Source organism: Balearica regulorum, chromosome 20 (genome assembly GCF_011004875.1).
Source record: "Balearica regulorum gibbericeps isolate bBalReg1 chromosome 20, bBalReg1.pri, whole genome shotgun sequence".
Lineage (NCBI taxonomy): Eukaryota > Metazoa > Chordata > Aves > Gruiformes > Gruidae > Balearica > Balearica regulorum.
The window spans coordinates 938,519-963,771 of record NC_046203.1 but is presented as its reverse complement, the minus strand read 5'-3'; the positions used below and the strand labels follow the sequence as shown (position 1 = coordinate 963,771).

The following is a 25,253-nucleotide window of genomic DNA, read 5'->3' as shown; positions in this document are numbered from 1 at the left end:
CCTTCACTCCAGCCCCTCAAGCACTGGTAAATCATCACGTAGGTGTTTTTAAATGCCTCGCCTGCAGCACTGTTAGCGGATAGTGGGCACCGTGCGGTAGGCGTGGAGTTTCACCCTCAGGAGAACCGTTTCGAACGGAAATGTTTTCTCTCCTCTTGGCCCCTAGCTTGTAAATCGTAATTCTTCTGGAACAAGGGCTGGAAGTCGGCTGTGCTGGGCCGGTGGGGGCTGCGTGCCTCCTTCCCAGCAGGGAAGCCTGCAAACGGCTTTTCGAGGACGAGGTAAAAAGGAGTTAATGGCGTCGGTCAGTTGTTTGCTGGCTGGTAGCAGTGACGTTAGTTTCAACCTTCCTGGGTTTTGTTTGTTTTGCTAGAAACTAATTGAGTTATTCTGCTGCTGCCTTTCCTTGTAACCATAAGCAAGGCATGCAATCCAGTTTGCTTCAGTTTTCCTCTCTGAGGAAAGGGATGTAATTTCTTTTCTCAGTTTTAAAACAGCCTCAGATGAAAATGGTGACACATGTGCCAAGCAGTGTTTGTTATTTTACCTTTCTCTTCTGCTGCCTTTCCCCCACTATTTTTATCAATTGTGTAGTTCTTACTCTCTGTTCAATAGGTTGGAAAGAATTCTAACCATTTTGATTATAGTTCTTTGAAGGTTCACTTTGCACGCTCTTCTGATGAAGTAAGGAACCTAGTAGGTTTTCTATAGAGAGTGAAAGGCTCGGTTTGGTTAGGAATTAAGAAGTTTCTACTGATGCCAGGCTACTATCGTGTTACCAGCAGAAGTCGGTTGAAATCATGCCCTACAATGACTCCACAGAAAAGCCACCATCATACAGGTAAAGAACAGAAGTGTAAAACCCCAATTAAGTCTTCGTGACTATAGGTATGAAGTTGTAAGATTTGCACTGAGAGCTAGACACTCCTGAATTCTTGGTCACAGCACTAACAACTTGTAATAGACTGTCTCCTTTCCAGATATAAATTGAGTTTAATGAGCTGCTGCCTGTTAACATACAGATTAACAGGCTAATATTTGCAATGGCATGCATATTGTATGGCTTTTCTTTTAAAAAGAAATCGTGTGTCTTTTTTGTTCAACACAATCTAGATATAAGTCCAGTGTGATATATATTTTTGAACTATATTTTAAACTTTGTTAATGGGTTACATAACGATTATATAATGAGGAAGAAAAGAAACTAGTGTGTCCATCCTTTTCACCCTAACCGTTCTGCTGAATAATGACACCCTTACCCTCACTTCCGCAAGGAGAAACACAGTGCCCCAGCCAATGGGAAGAGTGGTGGGCGGATAAAGACTATTTCCACGTTCCTTGGTAGTTCTTATTTAACAGTTCATAGATTTTTTTTTACCTTTTAGAGATAGTATGTATGTCTTTGTAATTTACATGTATAAAATCTAGCATATATTGCTTTTATGCCATCATAGCAGATTTGAGGTTGTGATCAACCCAGGCTAGATAATTACTCAGTTCGATTCATCTTAGAAGAAGCAACATTGAATCTTTGAATCATATTCTTTGAAGTTAGAATGATGCTTATGTTCATGTGAATGTTACATTTTGCCAATTAAATTGAATGTTATACCCATTGCAAGTCCCTCCTCCTATGTATTTAGTGCAAGTCAAAGGTTTATTCTCTTTCTGTTTCAGAGAAGCTACACCATTTCAAAAGGCTTGGAAAAGCGTAGATGTAAATGCAGCTGAGGAAGTCAGAGGTCTACCTGATTTTGTTGGTAAAATTTATATCCCTTAATGTTAGATATTTTAATTTGCATTCTTAGGAGCCTCCATACATATAATGGTTTTAGCTGAACAAGGTATAAAATCAAGCACAGAAATGTCCTGACACATTTTTGACGATTTGTCGTTAATTTTGAAGATGAAGAGTCTACTCATAGAAAAAATGGTTGCAAAATTGTTGAACAATCAGTTTGTGTTTAGATGGTAAATTCCAGTTATGACGTAAGCAGATCTCATTCTTGGGAGTTGCACTTTGTGTCATAACTGAATTTAGTTCATAGCTTCCATGCTTTTATCCTTCTGAAAATCACAAATTAATAAAATCAAAGGAAATTTTAAAATGTGCTTTACTATTTTTCACCTACATTTGCATAGATTTTCCTTCCTGTGGAAAGCTGTCACACACTGTAATAGCTGTACAAACTACAGAGGTCAGAGCATGTATTTAGTGATTCATTGTGCGTGCGTTACGTATTTTGCAGCAACAGTTCTAAGCTACTTCATCCTCGTTTCCTTCTTGGCAGTTCCTGAGGAAACGAGCAGTAATATCTTGGAATGCCTGTCAGAACGCCGGCAATGCCGTCATGATGAAGCACTGACCTCAATGTATCGTGAGCTCACCTGCGTTGCCAGGGTAAGACTGGATTTTGTAATCCGTGTAGTCTAGAGTACCACACTAAGGTCAGGGCCTAATATTCAAAAAATCAGACTGACTTCTTTACCTTTTCAGGAGATGGAACCCTTTGTTTTGGAGCCTGGAAAATTTCTTCTGACAAAACTGATGGAATCTGATAGAAAAATTGAACTTCTCTTTAAAAAGATTGAGTCAGACACTGCTCTGGAAGGTTTCTCATTTGAAGTAAGGCAGCTCATGCCATTGTCTCGTCTTCAGTTATTTGTACCTGGTCTGTGTGACGTAGCTTTTTACATCTTGCTGTAGTTTTAAGATGTAAGTGGGGGGTTTTTTGCCTTTTTTTATATTTACTTTTCAATGAGATTGAGAGTAAATCTTTCTTGCAGGGTTTAGAAGAACTGTGGAACATCATTCATCAGGAATCCTTGACCAGAAGGAAGTGGATTAGGGAAATGGATGAATCCCTAAAAAAAGTTGAAAGGAGTCGAGCTGATAAAGTGAGCTGTAGTCTCAATAGCTGTTAATTAAGCATAAGATTATTATTTGCTCACAATGCTGGATGCAGAGCAGGGTAGCTTGTTTCCACAGGAGTCAAAGAGGTCTGCCAGGCATTCTGTTGTGTAGGTGACTACTGTGTTCTCACCGATAGATCATTCTCTCATTTAATACTCACATAATCAGGAGAAAATACTTCTTTTCCAGTTACAAGGTGTTTGTTTCTACCACAATTACCTGTACTAAAGATGCAAGGAATATGTGAGCGGCTTTTATTTTTCTGCAGGCTCATTTAGGTCAAGCTGTCATCAGGTCTAATGTTATTTTGTTGGGACATACCTGTTCTGCAGCTGACAGCATCCACAGATGTCCCCCAGCTAATTTTAGAGTAGGCAGGGTATCAGTAGCAGAGATGCTACAGTTATGTAGGCTTCAGCCTGGCCTGTAAAAGTCTCTGGGCATCACAGTAAATGTTTGGATGAATAAACGGACAGTCCATAAGGAAGTCCTTGCTGCTGCTTTGTCCTTGTAGGCAAACAAAAGCTGTCTGTTATCCCTCTGTCAGTTTGTGCTCCCTTTGTGATGTAGACATGGTGAATAGGTCCGACAGTATCACCAGTAGCTTTTCTGTTTGACTAGTTATGAAAAATACCGGAGATGACCATGTTTGCTTAAATTTTGTGTCCGCTTAAAACAACCACTGATGAATTCACTACAGATATCTGAAAGGAAGTTGGCTTTTAAATTCAGATTGCAGCCTATCTGCAGAATACTCAATTATCACAGATATTTTAACAAGAAATTAGTTGAGCGGTAACAAAATTAAATGTTTTAGGTACTGTTTTTATGAATGATTTAAAAAAATCAGTATTTAAGATATTTTAAATAGGTATTTTAAGATTCACTTCTCAATCTGTCAGCCAATTGAATTTATTTGAATGAACAAGACAATTTTTTCCGTATCATTGCTTAACTTGGGAAACTGACATTTGAGTTACATAGTTCTGTTTTGGATTTTTATTCTTTATTCTTTTATTGCGCAGATAACAAATGTACTGAAGAAGTATACTGTGGTACTAGAGGAAATTTCCTTCTTCTTGTCAGCTGATGTTTACAGGCTCATGAATGATGAGGCCATGGTAAATCTTTCATATTGAGAGTCTGGTTTACCTGTGAAAAGATAGCAATCTGAATATTCCCCCAATGTCTTTTTTTCCGACTGAAATTCATTATTTTTCCCTATCAATCACTGCAATATAGGGGGGGGTTCAATTTTGCAAGATACTCTTTATAATTTGTATTCTTTGTCACTTGTTTTAGATAGAACAGGCAATTATTTTTTTTTTATGTTATATGCTGCTTCTATTCCTATTCTTACTTTTTAATACACAGATGATTAACAGAGCACTGTTGGCCAATCAGAGGGCAATTGCCAAGCTGTTCTTTAATCTAATGAAATCGCAGATGAAGAGGGAATTATCACATCGATTGAAATGGCAAGATAGAGTCAAGGACTGGAAGCTCATCCAAAAGAACTATGTAGTTCACCGTTTCAGGTCAGAAATTTTACAGTTATATTTTGGAGTACAAATAACACGAAGTGACTAGTGTTCACTTGTGTTTTCTATAATCAGTAATATTTTATCATTTTTTTCATTCTAAAACTAAAAAGCTAAAAGAATGTAGCAGTTTTGGTTTTTTTTTTAACCAGGTTTGTATGAAACGTATTTTGTATTTGTATTTCAAACATGAAATTTTCCCAAACTGATATTTACTTCAATGTATTCTCCCATCCTACAGAGAATTTATGGCAAATGAAGAAATACAGACTCCCCCAACTGTGAAAACAGAAATGGAAAATATGATAACGGATCAGATTTTATTTAGTGAAAGGAGACTGGCGTTTTTGCAGCACCTTGGGTATGACAAAAGAGTGAACAGGAGCAAAGGGAAACACAGTTCTTTCTAGCTAGAGTTACGAGGGACTTGACTACAAAATGCACTTTGCTCCCTTTCAGTGTGCGATTGTACAATGTGGCAGTAAGGCAGGGCCTAAACTTCTTTTGTAAAGCTCTTTTTAATGGAAAAAATGCATTCTTGATTTTCAGTGCACCCATTACTCTAAGTAGGGGGTGATCGAGGACTAGAAATACAGGAACACAAAAGTAAATCTTACTAATATTTGAAACATGTTAGAAAAGGGCAGACAAGGATGGGTGGATAAGTAAAAATTGGTGATCTTGTCAAGGCATTATTTCTGTGTGGAACTTTAATCTGTATAATAAATCAAGAAAGGAGTCTTGATAGAAATCTAACACTGCTATGTTTGAATGTCCATCCTGACAACAGGAAGATCGTTTGGGTGCAAGACATTGCAATATTCACAGTTTAACAATATATGTAGCAACAAGATAGATTGCGGTTAGTTCCTTGTCAGTAAACAGTGGCCTTGAAAAACAGCAGTCATCTTGGTTTATTTTCATTGCTGTAAATAAAATAAAGCACAGTAGTATGGTTACTCTGATTCATAACTTTAAGAACTGACTGGATTATATTTAAAGATGTCTGACTCTTGTTTCCTATTTTGATAGTGATTTGTTGCCTCCAATACACAAGAAAGCTGACATAAATGAATGGTACGGATCTTTGGTGAATTTAAACAAAAGTATAGGTAAGTCAGGAGATCATAAAAAATAATCTGGAATTCAAGCAATTCTTTCTTTTTTCCATGCAGTAATGAGTCATGAAAGTGTATGTCTGCTATATTCCGTGTATTTCCGTGTACCTTCCAAGTAACTTTGAGCTAGCAATATGACCAAAATAAGCTGACTAGTTCATCATCTCCCTTTTGCCAGCACAAGCATTTTTGCATGGTGAGATCTAGCAGGAATTGACCTGGTTAGAATTCATCTGGGGAAAATAACAGGTTAATTTTAATGCAGATCAGTTCTCAATCGTACAATACTACTCATTTTTACCTCTTGGAGAATGAGAGGGGAAGTATTTAAGATGCTTCCTTTCTCCAAGTCTTGTGTTGTGCCTTCTCTCTGTGTGTCTACCTTCTCTTTCTCCAGACCACATCCTGTCTTAACGGTTGTAACCTGTATAGTAGCAAAGAAGTTGCTAGCGATTGTAAACAACTCACTACTTTTAAGCATAATGATAAAAAGAATTGTATTAAAAAATCTTACTTTACTGGTTGGCACGTGTGAAGACTAGGATGTATTACCGGTGTTGAGACTCTGCACAGGTCCTCTGTCATGTTTCCGTTTCACACTGCACCGTGAAATACAGAAATCTTTACAATGGCCTCTTGTTCCTTATCCTTCAGATACCCATAATGTGCAGTGTATGATGAAAATTCGCATCCAGTATGAGACGGTCCAGCAAAAATGTTTGGCAGAAATGCAGTTATGCAAGGTTAGTATCATAGCTTTGTGAATTCTTGGAATGATTGTTTGTAACGGTATACAATCTGTTGTTACAGTAGTATGGGTTTGAGGATACACCAAACATTGAGATAAAAAGTGAAATTACTTTTTAACCTTTGTCTTTTAATCTTTGTCTGCTAGAAAACTTACTATCCTTTTTGCTTCACAGTAGCATGTGGTATTTCTACTTGAAATGTGTAAAAGCAGTAAGAAATGCCAGTAATGGAAGGAGTGCTGTCCCACATTTAGGTGGAGGACTCAGGGTGAGAACTCTCAGCCTTTGTGCTGAATCTGTCTTACCTTGGGAGAGAAATTCCACCTCTCTGCCTCAGTTTCTCCCTTTGTGTCCAAATAGAATTGTACTAACAGAATGTTTCTCTATCCATTCACCAGAAAAGAAAAACCACTAAGTTCAGCTATACTCTCTAAAAGCCACACAGTATTTTATGTTATATTATGTTCATGTCAATAACTTAGCATTCCTTTCATTTAGAATAACCTGTTGAATCTGAATGTTTGCACAAAAAAAGAGGCTGAAGAAATTGTGAATTCTGAGTTACTTCAGTTGACTGAGAAACTACAAAGTCAGTTTGCAGAAGAACTGGAGAATATGGATGTACGTTTATTACATCTATTTTTATTATTCTCTGGGAGTAGTCTGCTCTTCCTGCCCTACTGCCTGAAATGCCATATGCATCTTGGGCTGTTGTGTCATGTTAGAAAGAGGTCCATAGTGTGTCTGAACACCTGCCCCATAAAGAAAAAAAGTTTGGTGTGATTCAAGGAGACCAGTTCATAATTATTTGGTTTATATTTATAATAGGTTGTCAGGGATGAGTTAGGTATAGCTCATCCTGCCTGGAGGCAGAGGGATAGATTCAAATGCTCTTCCAAATTTCTTTCAATCTTATCTTTTATGATTCTATACAGGGAAATGACTGGGCAGTTGTTCCTAAAATGATAGTTGGCCAGATACTTCAGGGCATATGCAGAACTCAGTAATTCTGTGCTTTGCGGTACCAGAAGAATAAACAGTTTTGATATCTTCAGCTTCCAGAACAAAAATCCGCATTCTCGTCCAGCGTACTTGCACTACTTTTTCCTCTCCAAGTAGAAGAGACTATGTTGAATACTGATAATGTACTTCCAGACAGCCTTTTATCATGTCATATATCCCCTTACTCATGTATTTCACCTTCCAGCAAACAGTTTAATACTAACCAATTCACGTCAATGTATTTCCTTAGAGAGACTTTGAGGAGCTGGCTAAACGGAATGAGTGGAATTGTAGAGACTTGTACAGCTATTTTCAGGAGGCCATGGGTCTCTGGGATGTTCATCAACTCAAACTGTCCCAACAGGAATGTGAACTTCAGAAGAGATTAGATGGATGCAGGTGGAAACAGGATAACTTAATACAGGTATAAACATAAAAATAAGGATGTGGTATGATGTAAAGAAAGGACTTCTTCATGCAGAGAATCCTCTGGAATTCAAAATACCTGGTATAAAATTTCAAACGTAATCTTTGACATTTGTACTGGAATTTCCTCAGGGTAATTTCATCCTGTCAGGTACATTTCTGCTAACAGCTTGATTCACACTTAATGGGCATTCATACCTTATTCTTGATATGACAATGGTGATAAAGATTATATTTTCTGTATTAGGTGGCTGCAAGTTGCTATTAGTCATAAGATCTTGTGCAGGTATAGAGTCTTGTTTGTACGTCAAGTTCTCATGAGTATATCAGGCAACTTGGGGTGGCAACATCAAAGATGTTCATTATCTATGAAAGATCTTCATAATAGACAGTTTTGGTAAGGCAGCTTCCCTTCTTGGTGCAGAACATATGTACATAATTAAATTATTTGAATCCTAAATAGAAAGCATTTTAGTAATTACTAAATCATTTTTACTGGATTCTTTTTTTATGTGGCCTTAGATGATGGAAGCTAATCTGGATATAATTTTGGATAAAATGAGAACAGCGAGCTCTGAAGAAATGTTGAAGAAACATTGGGAGAATGCCCTTTCTTCTTTAGATGACATTAGAGCTAGGTATGAATTCTGTAGTGCAAACTTAAAAAGCAAAGCATATTTGAATGTTGATTGTACGTTATGCTGTAGTGTGAAGGTGTGGAAAAACACTGCTTACTACTCCATGTAAGAATGTAAAAGAAAATGATTTCTGTATTGAACAAGGTTAAGGCAAATAATACCCACGTTTTAGAAGTAGGACTATGGAAGACCAACAAATACTGGTATCACTTAAAAAACATAGGAGCTCAGCAATATTATGTACTATACCATGTCATCCCTGCCAATGGGATAATTATTTATTCAGAAGGTAAAAGTAATAGTTCAGATTCTTGAATTGCAGGGATCAGAACGCAGGTTTGTGCCGTCACCTGTGCTCTGGGCTCACAGATTTGATCTCTTTCAAGGTCACAAGGACTAGAAGTTATTATATAACTTTCAGATAGCCAAAGTATATATTTTGGTAATCTTTCTATTGTGTTTCTCATGATCATGAGAACTTCTGTGCATTTATGTATTTGTAATGAACTAATCTCTACTAACAAGCCAGGATGTGATTATATTCAGGCTAAAGAGATACAGTACAACATTTAGCCTAAAGGTTTTATGAGATTGGTCAAAAAGTTAGATTTTGATTTAAAGACATGGTAGTCATTTTTAATTTTATTTCTATATCTATTGAGTCTTAAATGGTGACCTTAAATTTGACAGGTATGAGACATTCAACCAAGTTCTAATGGATAAAGTAATGACTTACCCAGAAGCTATTTTGCAGGAATTGATTTCTTATAGTATATCCATCAGCCAATATTTTAATGTAAAGGAAATCTTCAAACAGGTATAAAGAAAACAAACTACTTCTGGTTTAAAATACTACTTTTTTATTAATTTTTCATTTTTGGAAAAAATTACATTAGCTTTAAAATTTAGATTACATAAGCTAAAGCATTGCTCTGGCCATGGGACTGAAGTGCTTTTGATAGAAATAAAGGGGGGGAAACACAAAACCTTTCTCTGTCCCACACTTTTAACTCTGTCCTTGTTACAAACTGTATTTTAGCAAATTCACTTGCCTTTTAAATAGAAAACTGTAAGGTAACAAAATTATATTAGTCAATTTGAGTGTTATAGCTTCTTTAGAAGACAAATGATCCATTCAAGACTATCATATCTTATTGATATAGAGTTTGAGAAGGAATATGAATTTCTAATAAGCAAGCAAATCCATATTTTTAAATGGGGGGGGGGGGGGTGTTCTTTTGCTTTTAGAACTTACAAGGAAATACAGACTTCACATTTCAAGATCAAGGTAATACCTCAATGGTACAAACAGGTATTTTTACTTGCTTGTTTTTTAATCTGTATTTCTTTGGATTGTGACCAGTAAAACTCTGCTTTAACTGGAAAAAAATAGTTAAGTTTTCAGAAGCTGAACACCTGATGGAGCAGCAAGCTGAGAGCATTGTGCAAGAAAATGAAGGCGAGGAAAAGACAGATAGTTGTCAGAGAGAAACTGAAGAAACAAACACAGCTGAGAATGAGATCTTTGCACAGGAAAGTGAAGAAACAGAGGGAAAAGAAGATAGGGAGAGTATTCCTCATGAAAGTGAAGAAACTGAGCATGCAGAACAGGGGGTAAGCTTTATGCAGGTGAGTGAACAAGAGAATAAATTTGAAGGGGAAGGAAATCTTGCAGAAAATAATGATGAATAGGAAATCTTCTTTTTGCTGAGGTAAGTCTAAATTCCTTAAAGTAGATTAGATTTAGTTTGTACACAAAGCATGCAGGAGTCTTTACGGTTTGAATTTATTTCTGGACTGTCAGGGCTTTAGATTCTTTTTATGGGCAAATGGAGTGTATAAAAGAGTTTACAACCATTCCTTGTGCCCTGCTTTTACCCTTGTAAAAACCTCTTGCATAGAATTTTTTTTTTTTAATATCTTTCTTTCATCATAGTATTCTTAACGCATGCAAATTATTTAAGCTGTATTTGTATCTACGTATTAGTTTTTCAGGTGAATTTATTACCAAAACAAAAACCCTTTAAAACATTGATGACTCTGCCTATCGAGACTTGCAACCATATTCTCTGTAGGAATGTTGTCCAAATTGAGAACAAGAACATTATTTTTGATATCCTTAGGATTCTTACACTAGCTTGTGCTTGTTGATTCTATGCTTTTACCTTTAAAGGTAACAGATGATGATTTCCAGTTGTTTTCTAGGCTGTGTTCAACAGCAGCAAGGCAGAAAGGTCTGAAATTGCCGTTGAGACCTTTTCCACTTCTAGTGGAAACTCTTACACAGTTCTTGGACCTGAAGAGGCAGGAAAGACTGACAGCCCAGACGTTTATTTTACAAAATATGAAAAAAAAGAATCACTTCCTATGTACCTGAAATATGTACTTATCAAAGAAATCGTGTTTGTAGAGCTGAAGAAACGGTTAGTAGAAAACAGTTTATGTTTTTCCTTTCCCTTTAGGTAATAGACAAATTTCAGCTGTTTGGAAGACACATTAAACTAAAGATTAAAAAAAAAATCTAATTAATTTGATGTTATTCCTCTTTTTAAATTGATACAAATACAAGAAAAGTTTTATATTGCTTTTCATCTATGGCTCTAAAAGTACCACGCAAGCATTTATCTCTTACAGAAAATTCATATTTTACAGAAAATTATTTAGTGAGAAATCATATTATAGAAAGGCAAGTAATTTGCCCAAATTCCCTGCAGAGCCGTGAAGGTAAAATGCCTGGTACTCAGTAGCGTGCAGCCAGCTCAAAAACTCAACCAGTATTGTGCAAATGGTAATGAAACCGTATCTTCCTATAGTCAAAAGTTAAATTCTTGGAATGAATATATTTAATAAATTGTTATTTATTACTTACTGTTCCTCACTGTAATATTTTTTTTTCTCAATCATAGGATTCGCCTTGGCTTTTTTGAACACTTGGAGAAATGGTTTGCAGAGTCCTTGTCCAACTCCTGTGTCTTTGTAGATGCCAAGAAAGAGGAGCTGAATTCAGAACTTCAGCTGCGTCTTCACCTCCATCAACAAAGGCAGGAGAAAATACAGACAACTGTCTACAATGTTAGAGCTGGTACTGACTTTTTCTTTCTCTGAACATTACATGTCTTCATTTAGAGATGATCATAAGAGGACTAAAATCTGTTTCAGCATCAGTTGACTCAGTAGTAGAGGACAATAGGAAGCAGTTGAGTACTAATTCCTAGTATAACATGTTACTTGTGTATTTTTAAAAAGATGTTTCTTTTCTATAGCTCATACTGGTTTGTGCTATGTTATGTTTGGAAAATACCCAGCAGCGCCTTGATCAATGACTTGCTTATAAAAGATGTAGAACATTCAGTTTCTATTGTCAATATTTGTGAATCCTCATTCTACTTGAAGTTATTTAACAAGAGTTTGCAATGTACAAAAAATAATTTTAAAAGCATTGCAAAAAAAAGAATTAGCAAGTGTTGGGAGAGATGAAGTGCCAGGGCTTGGCTTCTGAATACAGGAGAAGAAGGATTTAACTATATGAAATATCACTGAGCAGCTACAGATTGGCCACTAATCAGAACTCTTTTTTTTTTATATGAGAAGTATCAGGTTTTTCTGGTGGAAAAAAATATTTAAGACAGGTTTGTTGGTATTTAACATTTAGACTAAAAAATTCTCTTTTGGGACAACAGGCAAATAATTTTTCAATTCCACTTTTTCCTGCAAAGAGGACAGGTGCCTTTCTGGCAGTTTTCTTGAGGTTGATTGTCTGGCTCTTGATTTATCTAACTATCATTCTAGAAGGGAGACCAAAATGATCCCCCCCCCCCCCCCAAAAAAAAAAAATAGGGAGAAGTGTATTTTCCATTGGAAAAAAAAAATCCTTTACCTTTACTTTTGTTACAAGACTGAGAACAGAGAGATAATGGAGATGTCAGCAGTGACCAAAAAAAAAGGGGGGCTTAGAGCAAGAAAAAGACATGTGTGATTTGAATTGATTAGGAGCTGCCTGGGATATATGTCAAACACAGGAGAAAAGTCACAAAAACACAATTGGACATATTTTATTTGTATGGTTTAGCCACTCTCAGATCTGGCTTGGTTTATTTTACTACTGCTTCTGATAATAGGTTGGCTGGTGATTGTGTAGTCCACAGTAACCAGGGAATAACGACTGTATTGTAAAATTTCTTTTCCTACCAGTGGAACTGTTGCTTCACAAAGAGCGTCTAGAGTGCCACTGTGCAGGGGTGGAGGAAGCTCTGAAAAAGGAGAGAGCTGAATTTCTCAGATTTTGTGATCAGCAAAGTAACATCAGCAAAAACTTACATTCACGAATCCGTGACATGGAGTCTGTTTTTCTCAGTGCTCCTATGACGGAGAAGTAAGTGTGCCACAGGTGTTGCTGGCTGTGAATTTCCATAGTTAAATACTCCTGATTGCTGTCTGAGATGTTCCTGGTTTGCATTCTATTTTATACATCATTACTCTTCAATGAAACATTACTCTTCAATGCTTCATGAAACTAAAAAAATGCAAAGGATTTTTGTTTCCTTTCTCTCTCCCTGAAGAAATCAAAATCAGTGCTGAATGGATGACAATTTTCATATATTTTCAAAGTGCTGACAGTCAAAGTAGAAAAGATGTTTCATTTGTTTAGGTTTCATCCAGTTTACTGAGCCTATAATAGCAACTGACTGGTTTTGAAGGATACACTTCAACAGTATCAACGGCTTGTCAACAGTCACAGTTCAGTGAGTTGCTTTCAGAACACTGAAACACTCTTGAGTTCTCAGACTTTGTTCATGTCTTTACAGCCAGCAGTCTCTGAATCCTGCATAATGTGTGCTCCTCTTTCTCTGTTTTCCCTGTCTTTTATTATTTGCTGTTAGGTTAGTTTCTTTTAGCAACAGTCTGCACTCAGAGCTACATAATCATCTGGAAGTGATCCAGGTTTCCCTGAGGAGTTACCGGAACTATTTGGAGGAAGCTTTAGGAAAATTAAGGGATTCAAATGTGGATTTTCTCAAAGCTTGCAGGTATAGAGATTTATTGGAGTGTTGTTTATAAATAGTTACCTATTTCTGGGCATCAGCATTTGTTTCATAAGCAGAAAAGTAAAACTAAACTTTATTTTGTTATTAATCTAGTTTGCTATTTTTAAAAAATAAATTTGTTAAGCCACAATTATTATACTGTTTTCATCACATTTGTGTTGACACCTACGTTTTCGGGCTGATTAGTTAAAACAGTCTTTGAGAAAAGGAAGACTCATAGCCAATTGCTTTTACTTTGCTGGTTGCTTTCAGATTATTTTTGGAGGGAGGTAACTTTTCTCCTGAGGAGGTAAAATCTTTCAGTAAGTGTCTTCAGGAAGAAAGTAAGCGTATTGACTCTTTTGAAAGTTCAATCAAGACAGATATGGAGAAAATGGAATCGAGCTGCTTGGAGCAGGTGTGCAGAGTTTCATTCTTTCAAATGATGTATTATGTTGGCATATTTGTGATTTATAATCAGTCTGCTCCCAGATTGGGACTGTAAGACTGTTCTGTGTGGCAATTACATGGTGGAAAAAAAATAAATAGAAATATTAAAAACTATTAAAGTTTTTAAAAGTGAAAATTAATTAGGTCTGTCTCTTGTTTCTGGCATTCTTAAAGGCTACTGAACTTATCAACCAGTCTGAAACAAAGTTCCGTTACCTCTTCATGAATCGAGTATTTATGGAGAAGATCCGAAGATTTTTGACACATCTACGAGTGCAAATCAAATCAGAGGTACAAGCAGAGATATCAGATCTTTGTTCGAGTGAATTGTAATAATTTCTCTTTTATTCCATTGATGAGATTTTTGGCTGAATTCAGAGTGGACAAACATTAAGTGACTTTCTATATTCATTCAAAACCTCAAAACTTGATTTCTGTCATTATCAACTTAAAACTATGTTTTATTACTGCTGGAGCTATGCTGGAACACTGTGGTCTTGCAGCACATTGAATATGTACATCTGAATAGACTAGCATTTTGGTGTGGTGCAGTAAAGGACATGAAGTATTGCTTTTGTGAATTATTGTTTTCAATGTTTCCTCTGACTACCAGTGATTGAGTATTTTTACCAGCAAGTCTAGTGGTTTCAAAGTGGAGCCTCTGAAAATCCCTTGAATGAGATTTCAATTCACTACTATCTGCTTCTGCTTTAGGTAGCAAATTCCAATTCACAGGCAGTGACATTAAACTCTTATCTGGAGAAGCTCCATCAGAAGATAGGTGCTTGTGCTCATCCTACTGCAGATAAAGAAGTAAGTTCTAATCAGCATGAAATGGTGTTTAATTTGACTTGGTATTAATTTGACTTACTGTGCATATTTGTATAATGTATAAACTAACATTTTTCAGGCAGACTTATGTTTATACACGTTGGGGGGAGGGGGGGGGGAGTGTGGAAAGAGTACTTTAATACAGAATTTTTGCTCAGGGAGATCCTGTACCCATTTTCCTGTTTGCCAAACAAAAGCCTCAGCCTCTACACAATGTCATTGCTTCCCTGTATGCGTAAATGAAATGGTGTCAGAACAGAATCCAGTGATGATGTATGCAACAGCATATTTGAAAAGTGTGAAATAGCTAGTTTAGTAAATACCATCTGTATTATCACATCTTTCAGGCTTTGACTTCTGAAGAGTTGTTTGATTTTGCCAAAGTAGTGTTGAAAGAACTGAAAAAAAGGAGCCAGTATCTTAACTGCCTGCTAGTAAAAGCAACAAACCTGCATGATAATGTAAGATAGCATTTAATTGTCTATATTTTGTTTAATATTGAGTGAATTTTTATGTGTATATGTTTTAAAGGTTTTTCAGAATCTGTGCTTAGAATTTCCAAATGAAAAAATATGCTGCATTATGCCAAGCTGTGCAAGACATTGTAACATTAGGTCAGCTTTAAGAAGCTGAGTAAATCAGTCACTGCTGAGTTTACTAAATGTTAAAGATGTGTAGCGTAGCAATGAGTTGCTCAGTCCTTTGCAAGAATTGATTCTCAAAGTGTAGCACTATTTATAGATACGTATTTCACAGCTTTCTTAAATAATTATTTAAAAGATCAAATGTGTCCTGAAGAAATATTTTATCAGGTGGGGTTTGGGTTTTCTTTTTCCTTCCTTGTCTGGAAAGTCTACTCTTAACTACTTCTAAGGTGTCTCAGAGTTGTATAGCTGTAACAACATTACTACTAGAAAGAATTATAAAACACTTCCTTTCAGCCTGTGAAGCAAAATAGTGTATGTTTGGAAGATCTGCTTTAGCTATCAGTAACTACATGTAATGCTTTCACTAATTGCCTGCTACAGTCAACAGGGTTTCATTTTTCTTCCCATTTCAGGAAGATTTTACCCCTCTTGCAACGGATGTTACGTTACAAGGTCCAATTGCTGTTGCCATTCGAACAGAGCATCTCAGAGATGAGAACAAAGTGATGGTGATGGGACTGGATCCTGTCAAATTTCCTTTGTTGAATCCAAGCAGAATGGGAAAGTCTGCAGTTGATGATTTATCAATTAGTGTTATCAAAAATTTACTTGAGTAAGTATTTGTTTGCTTAAAGGTATTTTTCTGTCATTGTCTTTATTTATATTTTCTTTGCTATTTTTTTATATTTTCTTTGCTTTCCTCTTCTCCTCATGAGGCTCATGATAACACTACAAGGGACTTCGCTACAATATTTTAAAAATTTATATTCCAGAAGCATATCAAGGTTTTTCTGAGTTCATATTTCATAGTTTACCTTCATGTGTACAGAACTATATTGTTCACAGGTGATACTACTACATACTTTCTGATCTGCCTTGCTTTAAAAATCAGTCTAGCTGAGACTGCTTTCTTTTAAAGAGCAAGATTTCTAATAGCCAGAAATACCCTATTGTGAGTAATGAGTGACATCTAGTTTATAGCACTATGATAAATTTTAGATATTAAATTTGTGTCTTCTGGAGCCTTATTTTAGTTAAAAGGTGATTATATGCTACATAGTTGAATGAACATACAAAGTGTGAAATGAACAGTATGACAAGTGTGTGATTAGCAAATAAATATTTTAATGCAGTTTTGCTTGTAGAAATTCCAAAATTCTAGTTAAACAGTTAGTTACTCCCATGAAAGTACTTAAATTTACACTATCAGTTGTAATTGTAATCCTATCTGTTAAATATTTATCTCACAAAATTAACTGCACTTAGCACATGGAAGGGATCGAGAACTTACATAGTTCTTTATAGAATATATAATTTAGCATGTAATATAAAATAGCAGGGTATTCGATAGCTGCTTAGCTCTTTTTTTTGTTCCAGAATTCAGCCATCCAGAAAATCTTCAGGCCTAAATCAGGAGAGAAATGATCATTCGCATTCATTAGGACAAGGTGTGCCAGCATTTCTTTTAATATGTTATATTCCTCTAAATTGTAGTTCCTAGCATACCACTGAGCAGGTCTAGCATGTTCCAGGGCAGTGGCTTCCATGCTAGCTCTGAGAGAATTGTGCATTCTAGGTTTTTTTTCTTGGATAGCTTTACTTTGCAGTAATAGAATGATTTGGGGCTCCTAACCAATGAAAGCTGCAGAATGAGAGAGTAATTTTATAAAGAGTACCCACATTTGTGATAGCAAAAGGAAAAAGGGGTGGAGAAAAGAACTAGAAGTCATGAAAATATGTAGAGGATCAGGGATTGTCATTGTACAGTGTATTCTCATTCACTCAAAGGTGAGTGCAGAGATAACCCCCACTGCTCTCCACCTAGTGTTCATCTTCCTCGCCTCTCTTCCCCAGAGCTTGACTCCTCCAGCCACTTCCAAAGATATCCTCTCTCTCTTCCACATTCCTAAGTCCCCATCACAGCCAAAACTATGAATGTAGCCCATTCATTCTCTGCCTTATTCCCTGCCTTAATGTTGTTTTAAATCTCCTCCCATCTGCTACATATTTTCTATGACATTCCTATTACTCATGCCCCAATGCACAACCTTTATTGCCGTTGGCACTGTTGGGTTAATTCAGTTCTGTCTGCCAGAAATGATTGTTCCTACAGTTGTAAAGAAACATTCTAGAAATGAGAACACAAACTATATAACCATATAAAACTATATAATCCTATAAAAAAGACTTCAGTTGACATTTATGTGATATTCTTCATCTTTCCTTGTTAAATATAAAGCAATTCTTCCCACATCAAAGAAGAATTATGGCTTAAATGTATCTGATGAAGGTCCTCAGAATTCTGCTACTTACAGCTATGCAGCTCGGATCACCAAGAAGTCATCTTTTAAGAAAAAGGTGCCGAAAGGAAGGTAAGACCACTGAAAGGAGAAATTCCACTTATTCCTCTGCAGGTACTTACCTAAACTTTGTCCACTGCCTGTTCTTTGACAAATTCAAATTCTTGTATTAGCCTTCTTTCCATCTGTGCCTACCGTTTGGGATCCCTTCCCTGTTTCTGTCCTCATGATCAGCCCTGCATTTTTTTCAGATTTTGGCTGAAAAAAGCACTCTTTTTTTCTCCTTCATCTGCTGTTGTTTTGTATTGTGAAGTTGTTGAAATACGGACTAACCCCACTCTTAAATCAGTATGGCTTAATTTTCAGGTCTGGTGTCTAAATAGTATGTCTTCAGCTTAGTCCAAAGATAGATGAAATGAGCTAGGGTAAGAGTGAAAAAAACAAAAAAGTTTTGAAGAGTCTTTGAGGAGAGAATCCTGAGAATTTTTTTCCAACAAAAAATCATTTTCATGTAATACTACTTCTAGAGTTACATTTTTCCCAATTTTTCTTCAGTTTCATCTCCATCATATGACTCACTAGCTCAAATAGTCAGAGAAGGAAAATACTTGTGGATAGTTTCAAATTAATGTTTTGCCTCCCTAGGAAACAGAAACACACCAGATCAGTTGTCAGTGACAAGACATTCCAGATATTTGGAGAGAAGCCTCCTGAATCTAAGTGAGTCGTGTATTTGCAGAAATAGAAGTTAATCTGCAAAAAACCCTATCTACCTACCTATATCACAGTTATTTATATTTGTGAACTATAGTGTTCACCATTAAATTTTGATGTATTTAACCTTGATATTTATGGGTCAAAGTGTTTACAGAACAGTTCCTTTTTTGCAGCATAGTAATAGTGAATGGAAAAGTCATCCATGCTATTGTGTTTAATGTCTGAAATGGAATGGGTGGCCTCACTGCAATCCATTTTGTACATTTACAAAAAATGGGTTGGAAAGTTTAAAATAGCCTGTCTTTCAGTTATTTTCACCTCTAAGATCAATAAATTTTATACATACGTTCTTGTGCTCAATATTACATTTATATGAAAACTATAATAGCAAAACTATTAAAATTAATGCCTAATATGTTTAAGTGCTTGGGAATTTTGTTCCACAAAATACTTTTTTGTTTCAAAATACTTCTAGTAAACAGCTAGACCCACCTTCAAATATTTTTGGTTTATCTAAAATGCATGGTAAGCTCTTAAGGTAAGTTTTCGGCACAGGAAGTTGGCTAAGATTGCTTTTTTGTTCTAGCGACGTGGAGGTGTTCTCCAGTAAGCTTTTAAAATATCCTGAAGTCCTTCCTGCTTCTGAAGAGAATCTGTTCTAATGGAAGTGGAGGGTCTTTAGACATTCTGAATATTTGTTTGTGTATGCTCTAAAAATGTATTGAAACAAACCTGAACAAAATATTTGAAAATGAGTAAATATTGCCAATGTGATCATTTTGTGATTGTGTTTTTTAATTTTTTTAAATTTTGTTTGTTTTCAGTACTTTTAAGGGGATTATTATGAATATTCTCTGGACAGGTAATAGCAGCTTGCTCTGCCTTGCTGAGGTAAGAAAACCCAGTGTTCTTGAGTCACTTTTGCTTTCATAGGTCTACTCCTGTGTCAGCTATGTAAATTTGGTTATTTACAATGTTTGGATGGCCATCCAAAATTTTTCCTTTCTTCACCAGTGCATCTAATTTTTAAATAGTATTTGACACAGTGTATTTTTTAATCACAGGTTTCTTTATAAATATTAATTAAGCATTTCAGAATTGGAGGAATAAAACCAGTCTCAAGAGGGTGGTTATTAGCTTTATGTATCCCTACTACTGTTATATGCCAAGATGTGACTTGTTTGAATGTGTTATCAACAACTTTTCAGTTTTATCTTTACCTCCTGAAGGAGTTCTACCAAAAAGAGAAGCCTCAATTTGCAAAGCTGGAAGATGTGCCAGAGACTTTTGAACATTGCGCAGAAGTACTCAAGCAGAATCTATTGTCATACCAAAGTCAGACAGATGAATACTACAATTCCTGTCTTACAGGTAAATTCATTCAGTTAAGACTTTTAATTTATTGTGTATGTAATTTTTCAGTTATGTAAACTGAAAATTGCAGTGATCAAGAATTATGTGGCTTTCTTAATCCATCACACTCAGTGGAAAAACTCCAGTTGATTTTACTGGAAATTGGGCCAACATCCTCTTTTTTTATATTATCAGCTACAAAAAGCATGGCAGAAGGGCCCCTGACTAAATTGAAAGACCTATACAAGGGCACATCTTTCAGAAAGTGTATGTTTCTCAAAGCTTTGGACCTAGAAAAAGGAATGGAAGGGACAGAATCTCTATGAGAGAAAATTCCGGGTTCTTTGACCCTTGCATGTGCCTTCAACTTGGCTGAGGCTTGATTGTTTTTTTTCCTTGTGATGAATACTTCTGTGTCACCTAAACATTCTACCTTTTCCCAAAAGAATTTCAGGATCAGTTGAAGTTGTTTGAGAAGGAGCTCCCTTATATCTCCCAGGTGGCAGTTGATAGTCTTTTAAAAGAACACGAGCAGAAACTCAGCTGTTCCATTGGCCAGATTCGGCACCTCTTCAATAAACAGTTGGAAGACTGGGAGAATATGAAGGTATGTATCATGGACATGTTGGAATTGCTGCCAGTGTAAGCAATGCTAAATACCTCAGAATTACAAAATTTTCTTTTTATTAATCTCACTGTTTGCTTAATCATTCACTGCTGAGCTAGCCACAGATTTAGTTGCTGTGTTTGCAGCTAGTCTGTGTAGTTCTACTGGAAGCTTTGTATTTCTAGGAACTCAGTCCCTTCTCTCGCTGCTTCCAGCATTGGGCTGCCTCTTCATAATCTTGTACAGCTCTGCCTGTCATCTCACAGTTAGATTGAAACTCTTTAAGGGCTGTGACATTGCGGTATGGCTATACAGCTCATACCGTATGGGTGCACTCGTTTGTAGGTACTATGACATATGGGTAATAAAATATCATTATTTACTATCTTTCAAAAAAGAGGTATATTTTGTCTAGTAACTGGTAACAAAATCATCATGGAGATTATGCAGAAAATGTTACAGAGCAGTATCTTGAAATGTTGTCCCTCTGAGTATTCAGTTAAATTCAGGAAAAAAATAGTAACATAAAGATGTAAAAAATATCTTGTTTACCACTTGGTAGGTGAGATTATTATTTGTTGAAAACAAAACCCAAGGTGAGATCAGAGGCCTTGTTCTCCAGCAGATAGGCAATTTGGTATATACTGCACTGCAAGGTTTATCTCTAGACAGCCAAGGAATACACTGAATTTTCTTTGTCCTTCTGAATACTTTTATATAAAATGCGTGGGGTTTACTTCTTCCTTATTGTGACTCAATTGCACATTCTTTACTGAAGGCATTTCTTACATATTTACTTAAAGGCTGTGCACAAGAATCAATTACATCCCTCTCTGGGACACCCAGACAACTTACTTCAGCTGGACGCTTTGTGCCAAGAGGAAATGAAAAGGCAGAAAGACCAAGCTGACGGTATTCATCTCAACACACAGATGCTGCAGGTAACTGAAAAGCCATTTCTTAATGTGAACTTAGATGTTGCATTTGGAAAGAGTACATCCTGCATACATTTTTCCTCCCCATCAAAAGTAAACTGGAAAATGTTTTAGTTTTAGGCATTCCTGTTCATATATCTTTTAACTTTTCAGTTATGTATTATCAGCATTAGATCAATATATACATAAATGCATATGCATGTGCAGACATGCATAGATTTACTGTGGAAGTAACTGGTCTTTTGTATCGTTCATAGAACATACTGAGGAAGAGATGATTTATATCTTAACGGTAGAATTATTGGACATAAGTCTAAATTGGGAGCAACAGTGACACCCTCCGGTTAGTTAATTACTTGCAGACAACAGATGACTGAAAGGGTTTCTTCTGTGTGCATTTCATTAGTGCAAATAATTGACATTTTTCTACATAAGATTAAGAACTGGAATAAGCAGAATTTTACAGGAGAGATTCAGGAATCAAAACACTTTTCCTGCTCCGTCCTCTAGGGTTATTGAAGGTCAGTTCCCCAGCATTAAAGCTCTTTGTTTACTTCTCTCAGGCTACTTACTCAAAATTCTACACTGTCTGCAGAATGAATATATATATTTTTAATTCCAAAGTAATATCTCCTTCTCCTCTCAGCTCTGCAGACACACAGAGAAACACTCATACTCTCTTTTAGAATAATACCTGGCCAAAGCACTTCCACCCAAAGTACCCAAATTCCAAAATGGCCTTTCCTTTCGGCAAAAGGATGCATTCACAGGTAGCTGGCTTTATCACGTTTAGATGCTTAACCCAAATATTCAACTAGTAGGGAACTACACACAGAACTCTATAGTTTTTCCTACTTTACCTTAGGGAATCTGGTAGCATTGAGAATACCGCAGAGAGGCACTTTTAGACCCTTTTATGTGCAACTTATGAGCCTTATGTCTGTTACTTGCAGCTGTTTCAAAATGTCACGGTTGAATACTTGTGTAGTTCTTTTGGAGCTAAACTAAAAGGAGAGGAGATCAAATTATCAGAGGAATTCCTCTCACTTGTCTCCAATGTCCCAACAGGACTGTGCTGCTGAGTGTGCTCAGAACTTTGTTTCTGCACTAGCTGCCTTCACTGAAAAGCTGCTTCTGGAATTCGATGAAAGTATCACCATTGATGATATACAAATAGCAAGTAAGTAAAGAAGAGATTGCTTGCTCAGGTCTCTGCTTCGTTCTCAAAGATTGCAGGAGACTTTCCCTAGGAAGAGGAGACTTTATATGCCATAGTACTTTAAATGGAAAGATTTGCATGATCAAGCAAGCAAAGCCATTTCTTGAAAGTGAAGAGCATCTAGCTGCGTCTAGTTACTTCAAAACAATGGTATTACTGCCATTGTTTTGTTGCTGCTGACTCTATCTTCTATTATCTCCCAGAAACTGAAAGACCAAGAGAGAAGACTTCCACATTAATCCATCATGAACAAGCTGGACTTCCTCTGGAAATCTGTGACCTTAAACAGTTAATTGACCATGGGAGCAGGTAATATTTGAAGATACTGAACACTGTCCTATGTAATTTCTGTTCTCTGAACTGGTATCAGACACTGTCCTCACAGGTTTTTTTGCTGCCTTGTTGAAACCACTGAATACTATGTTCATCATTAGTGACGTCCTTTAAATAGTTATGGGGCAGTTTGGGTGAGTAATGATCTTAAAGAAAGAATAGCAATGGATCCAAATAAATCAAAGTGAATTACCTGTTGTCTTGTAAAGAAATACAATTTCAATATTATTGCTGTGCTGCTTTGCTAGCCACTATTTATCAATTCAGCACTTTCAAATCTATGAATGTACTGTATATTTTCACTCAGAAGATATGAATTCTATTTACTGTGCAGAGATCCCGGAGTTTTAAAAGAAAAGGTGGCTGTACTAAATAAGGTAGTTTTTAGGGTAATCCTTTTGTGGAGATTAAAAAAAACAACATTTAATCTTTTGCACTTTAAGTACAAGTAACATGAATTAGTATAATCTGCTATTTTTTCTAAATCTGCTCTCTTTCCCTCTCATGTGGCTTGGTTGGTTGGTTTGGTTTTTCAAAGGACTTGGCCAGGAATACCCGTGACTACTCTTACAGACGGTTCAGACCATATTCTTTGCAGAGAAACTGCATCAGTTACAACAGCTAAGACTACACTGGGCCATGTAGCAGCAGTAAAAGCAAGGGATGCTGTATATAAGGTTGGTCTGTGTGAAAGGACTGAGTGGGGCTGTTGTGGATTTGTTTTTTTAAGAAAATTATAGCTATGTGTAAGTTTAATATACACAGCGTTTTCAGATATTAAAGCCGTATTAACCATGTGTAGAAATCTTCTCGTGTCCGTTCCTTTGTGATGTTGTCAAAAGCAGACAGAGTTGGTTTGGGGAATTGTTTGAGCAGAAAAGCATGGATGGTGTCAGAAACAGGACACTTCATGCATTTCAGCAGCATTGCAATTTAAAAAGTAGCTACTGCCACAGTGCCATTTCATTACAGCTTGCCTGCACTCACCTTTCTTTCTAAAGCCTACAGCTCTAGCCCTAGATCCCAAAGGCTCCTTCTTCCATAAAAAATGAAGGGCTGTAAGATACTTCACAGCTATCCTACATCCTGAACCATCATTGGTTCCCCCATAAAAATACCCACTCTTTCTTCACTAAGCCTGCTAGAAGAATGAACTCATTCCAGACAACTCTGAGACTCTGACTTGCAGTGACGATAGCTTGTGAAACAGTAGTCTTCAGCAATTAGGAGAATATTCTTGCGTTAAATAATTTGGAAATAAATGGTCAGTATTTATGCATCTGTCCTGGAAGTAATTGTACTCCCAGTGAACTGAATTAACTTTAACAAAAAGAAAAATTTAATAGGAAAATGGAAAATACACTGTCAACAATGACAAATGCCATCACAACTATAAATTTGCACGAGAGTTAGGTATCTCATTATGGTACCTAAACATCTGGTTACAGTACAGTTTTAAAGCACAGGTAGTAGTGTCAGCAGGGTGTGATATAGCAAATGCATGCCACAGAAATATTTTCCTGAATGTAAGTTGCATTAAAAATACAGTATTTTATATTTTGGAGCATGGACTCTTTAATAAAAGTTCTCATGGTAGTCTACAAGTTTCTGTTTAGGTGAAATACTTTTTTAACAGCTTCGTAATAGTTCAGTTCATAGTTGGGACTTAGGAAGTTCTCACAAGAGCCAGAGCGCTTTCTGTGTTTGAGATGCATGCTTTCCTCTCCCTTCTCTAGAGAAGGCAGCCCTTTATTCTGAGGGGTAATGGAAATGAGATGAAGATCTTGCATTTTTAGCAAAATTTAAATATTGCTGATGATTTAGTTTCAGAAGCCTTTAAAAGGAAGGCAGCGAATAATTCATTGTTCGTATAGTTCTGTTGTCAAAGGCAGAAAATAAGTGGCCTGTATGTGATCTTCTGACAGTGGACCAGGACCTGGATTTAGGCAAAATAAAATTACATTTCCTCACTACCAATTTTGTCCTTTATTCTTGTTGTTTGTGGTGTTTATACAGAAATACAAATGTAAACTTGAGCAGCAGTTTGCCCAGATCAAGGAAGAAAGTAGAGCTCAGCTGCTGGCAATTCACCGTTGGGAAGATTGGTGGAAACGATCCATCCAGAAGATTAAGCAATTCTATGCATGAGATCAGTCAAATCTTGCCGATGTCCTTCTGATCATTGTTGGTGTAAACTGAGAAGGTTATACTAATGTCAGTGATGTTATAGATTTAGTCCAACAGAATTTCCTTTTTTTTTTTTTTTTTCTGTTGCACTGAACAAGCGCAGTGGTGAAAGGAGCTAATTTTTGCCTCTTGAAATAAAAATGTGGTGAATGTGCTGTAAATGAAATGTAGACTCTGTGTAGTGCTTTCTAGTTGGATCTCAGCCAGAGTAAATTTAACTCGTTATGGTGCTAGCTGTAATATGAGAAGCTGAAAAGCAAGA

At 36.4% G+C, this 25,253-nt stretch overlaps 1 protein-coding gene across 1 annotated transcript; it reads left to right on the top strand.

The window, feature by feature from the left end:
• Positions 1-36: 36 nt before the first annotated feature.
• CCDC180 (coiled-coil domain containing 180) lies at positions 37-25,157 on the top strand. The gene is made up of 37 exons (XM_075772537.1): positions 37-281; positions 648-841; positions 1,678-1,760; positions 2,292-2,401; positions 2,498-2,626; positions 2,788-2,898; positions 3,940-4,035; positions 4,289-4,452; positions 4,697-4,816; positions 5,488-5,567; positions 6,228-6,316; positions 6,821-6,943; positions 7,575-7,748; positions 8,273-8,388; positions 9,079-9,205; positions 9,637-9,676; positions 9,782-10,017; positions 10,594-10,811; positions 11,295-11,470; positions 12,580-12,760; positions 13,269-13,415; positions 13,686-13,830; positions 14,037-14,153; positions 14,577-14,675; positions 15,041-15,154; positions 15,754-15,953; positions 16,718-16,788; positions 17,580-17,712; positions 18,286-18,360; positions 19,182-19,248; positions 19,587-19,728; positions 20,157-20,317; positions 21,121-21,258; positions 22,321-22,432; positions 22,675-22,780; positions 23,343-23,481; positions 24,821-25,157. Exons 2-37 carry the CDS (start codon positions 801-803, stop codon positions 24,950-24,952), a joined length of 4,512 nt encoding a protein of 1,503 aa, XP_075628652.1. The 5' UTR covers positions 37-281; positions 648-800; the 3' UTR covers positions 24,953-25,157.
• Positions 25,158-25,253: the final 96 nt, after the last annotated feature.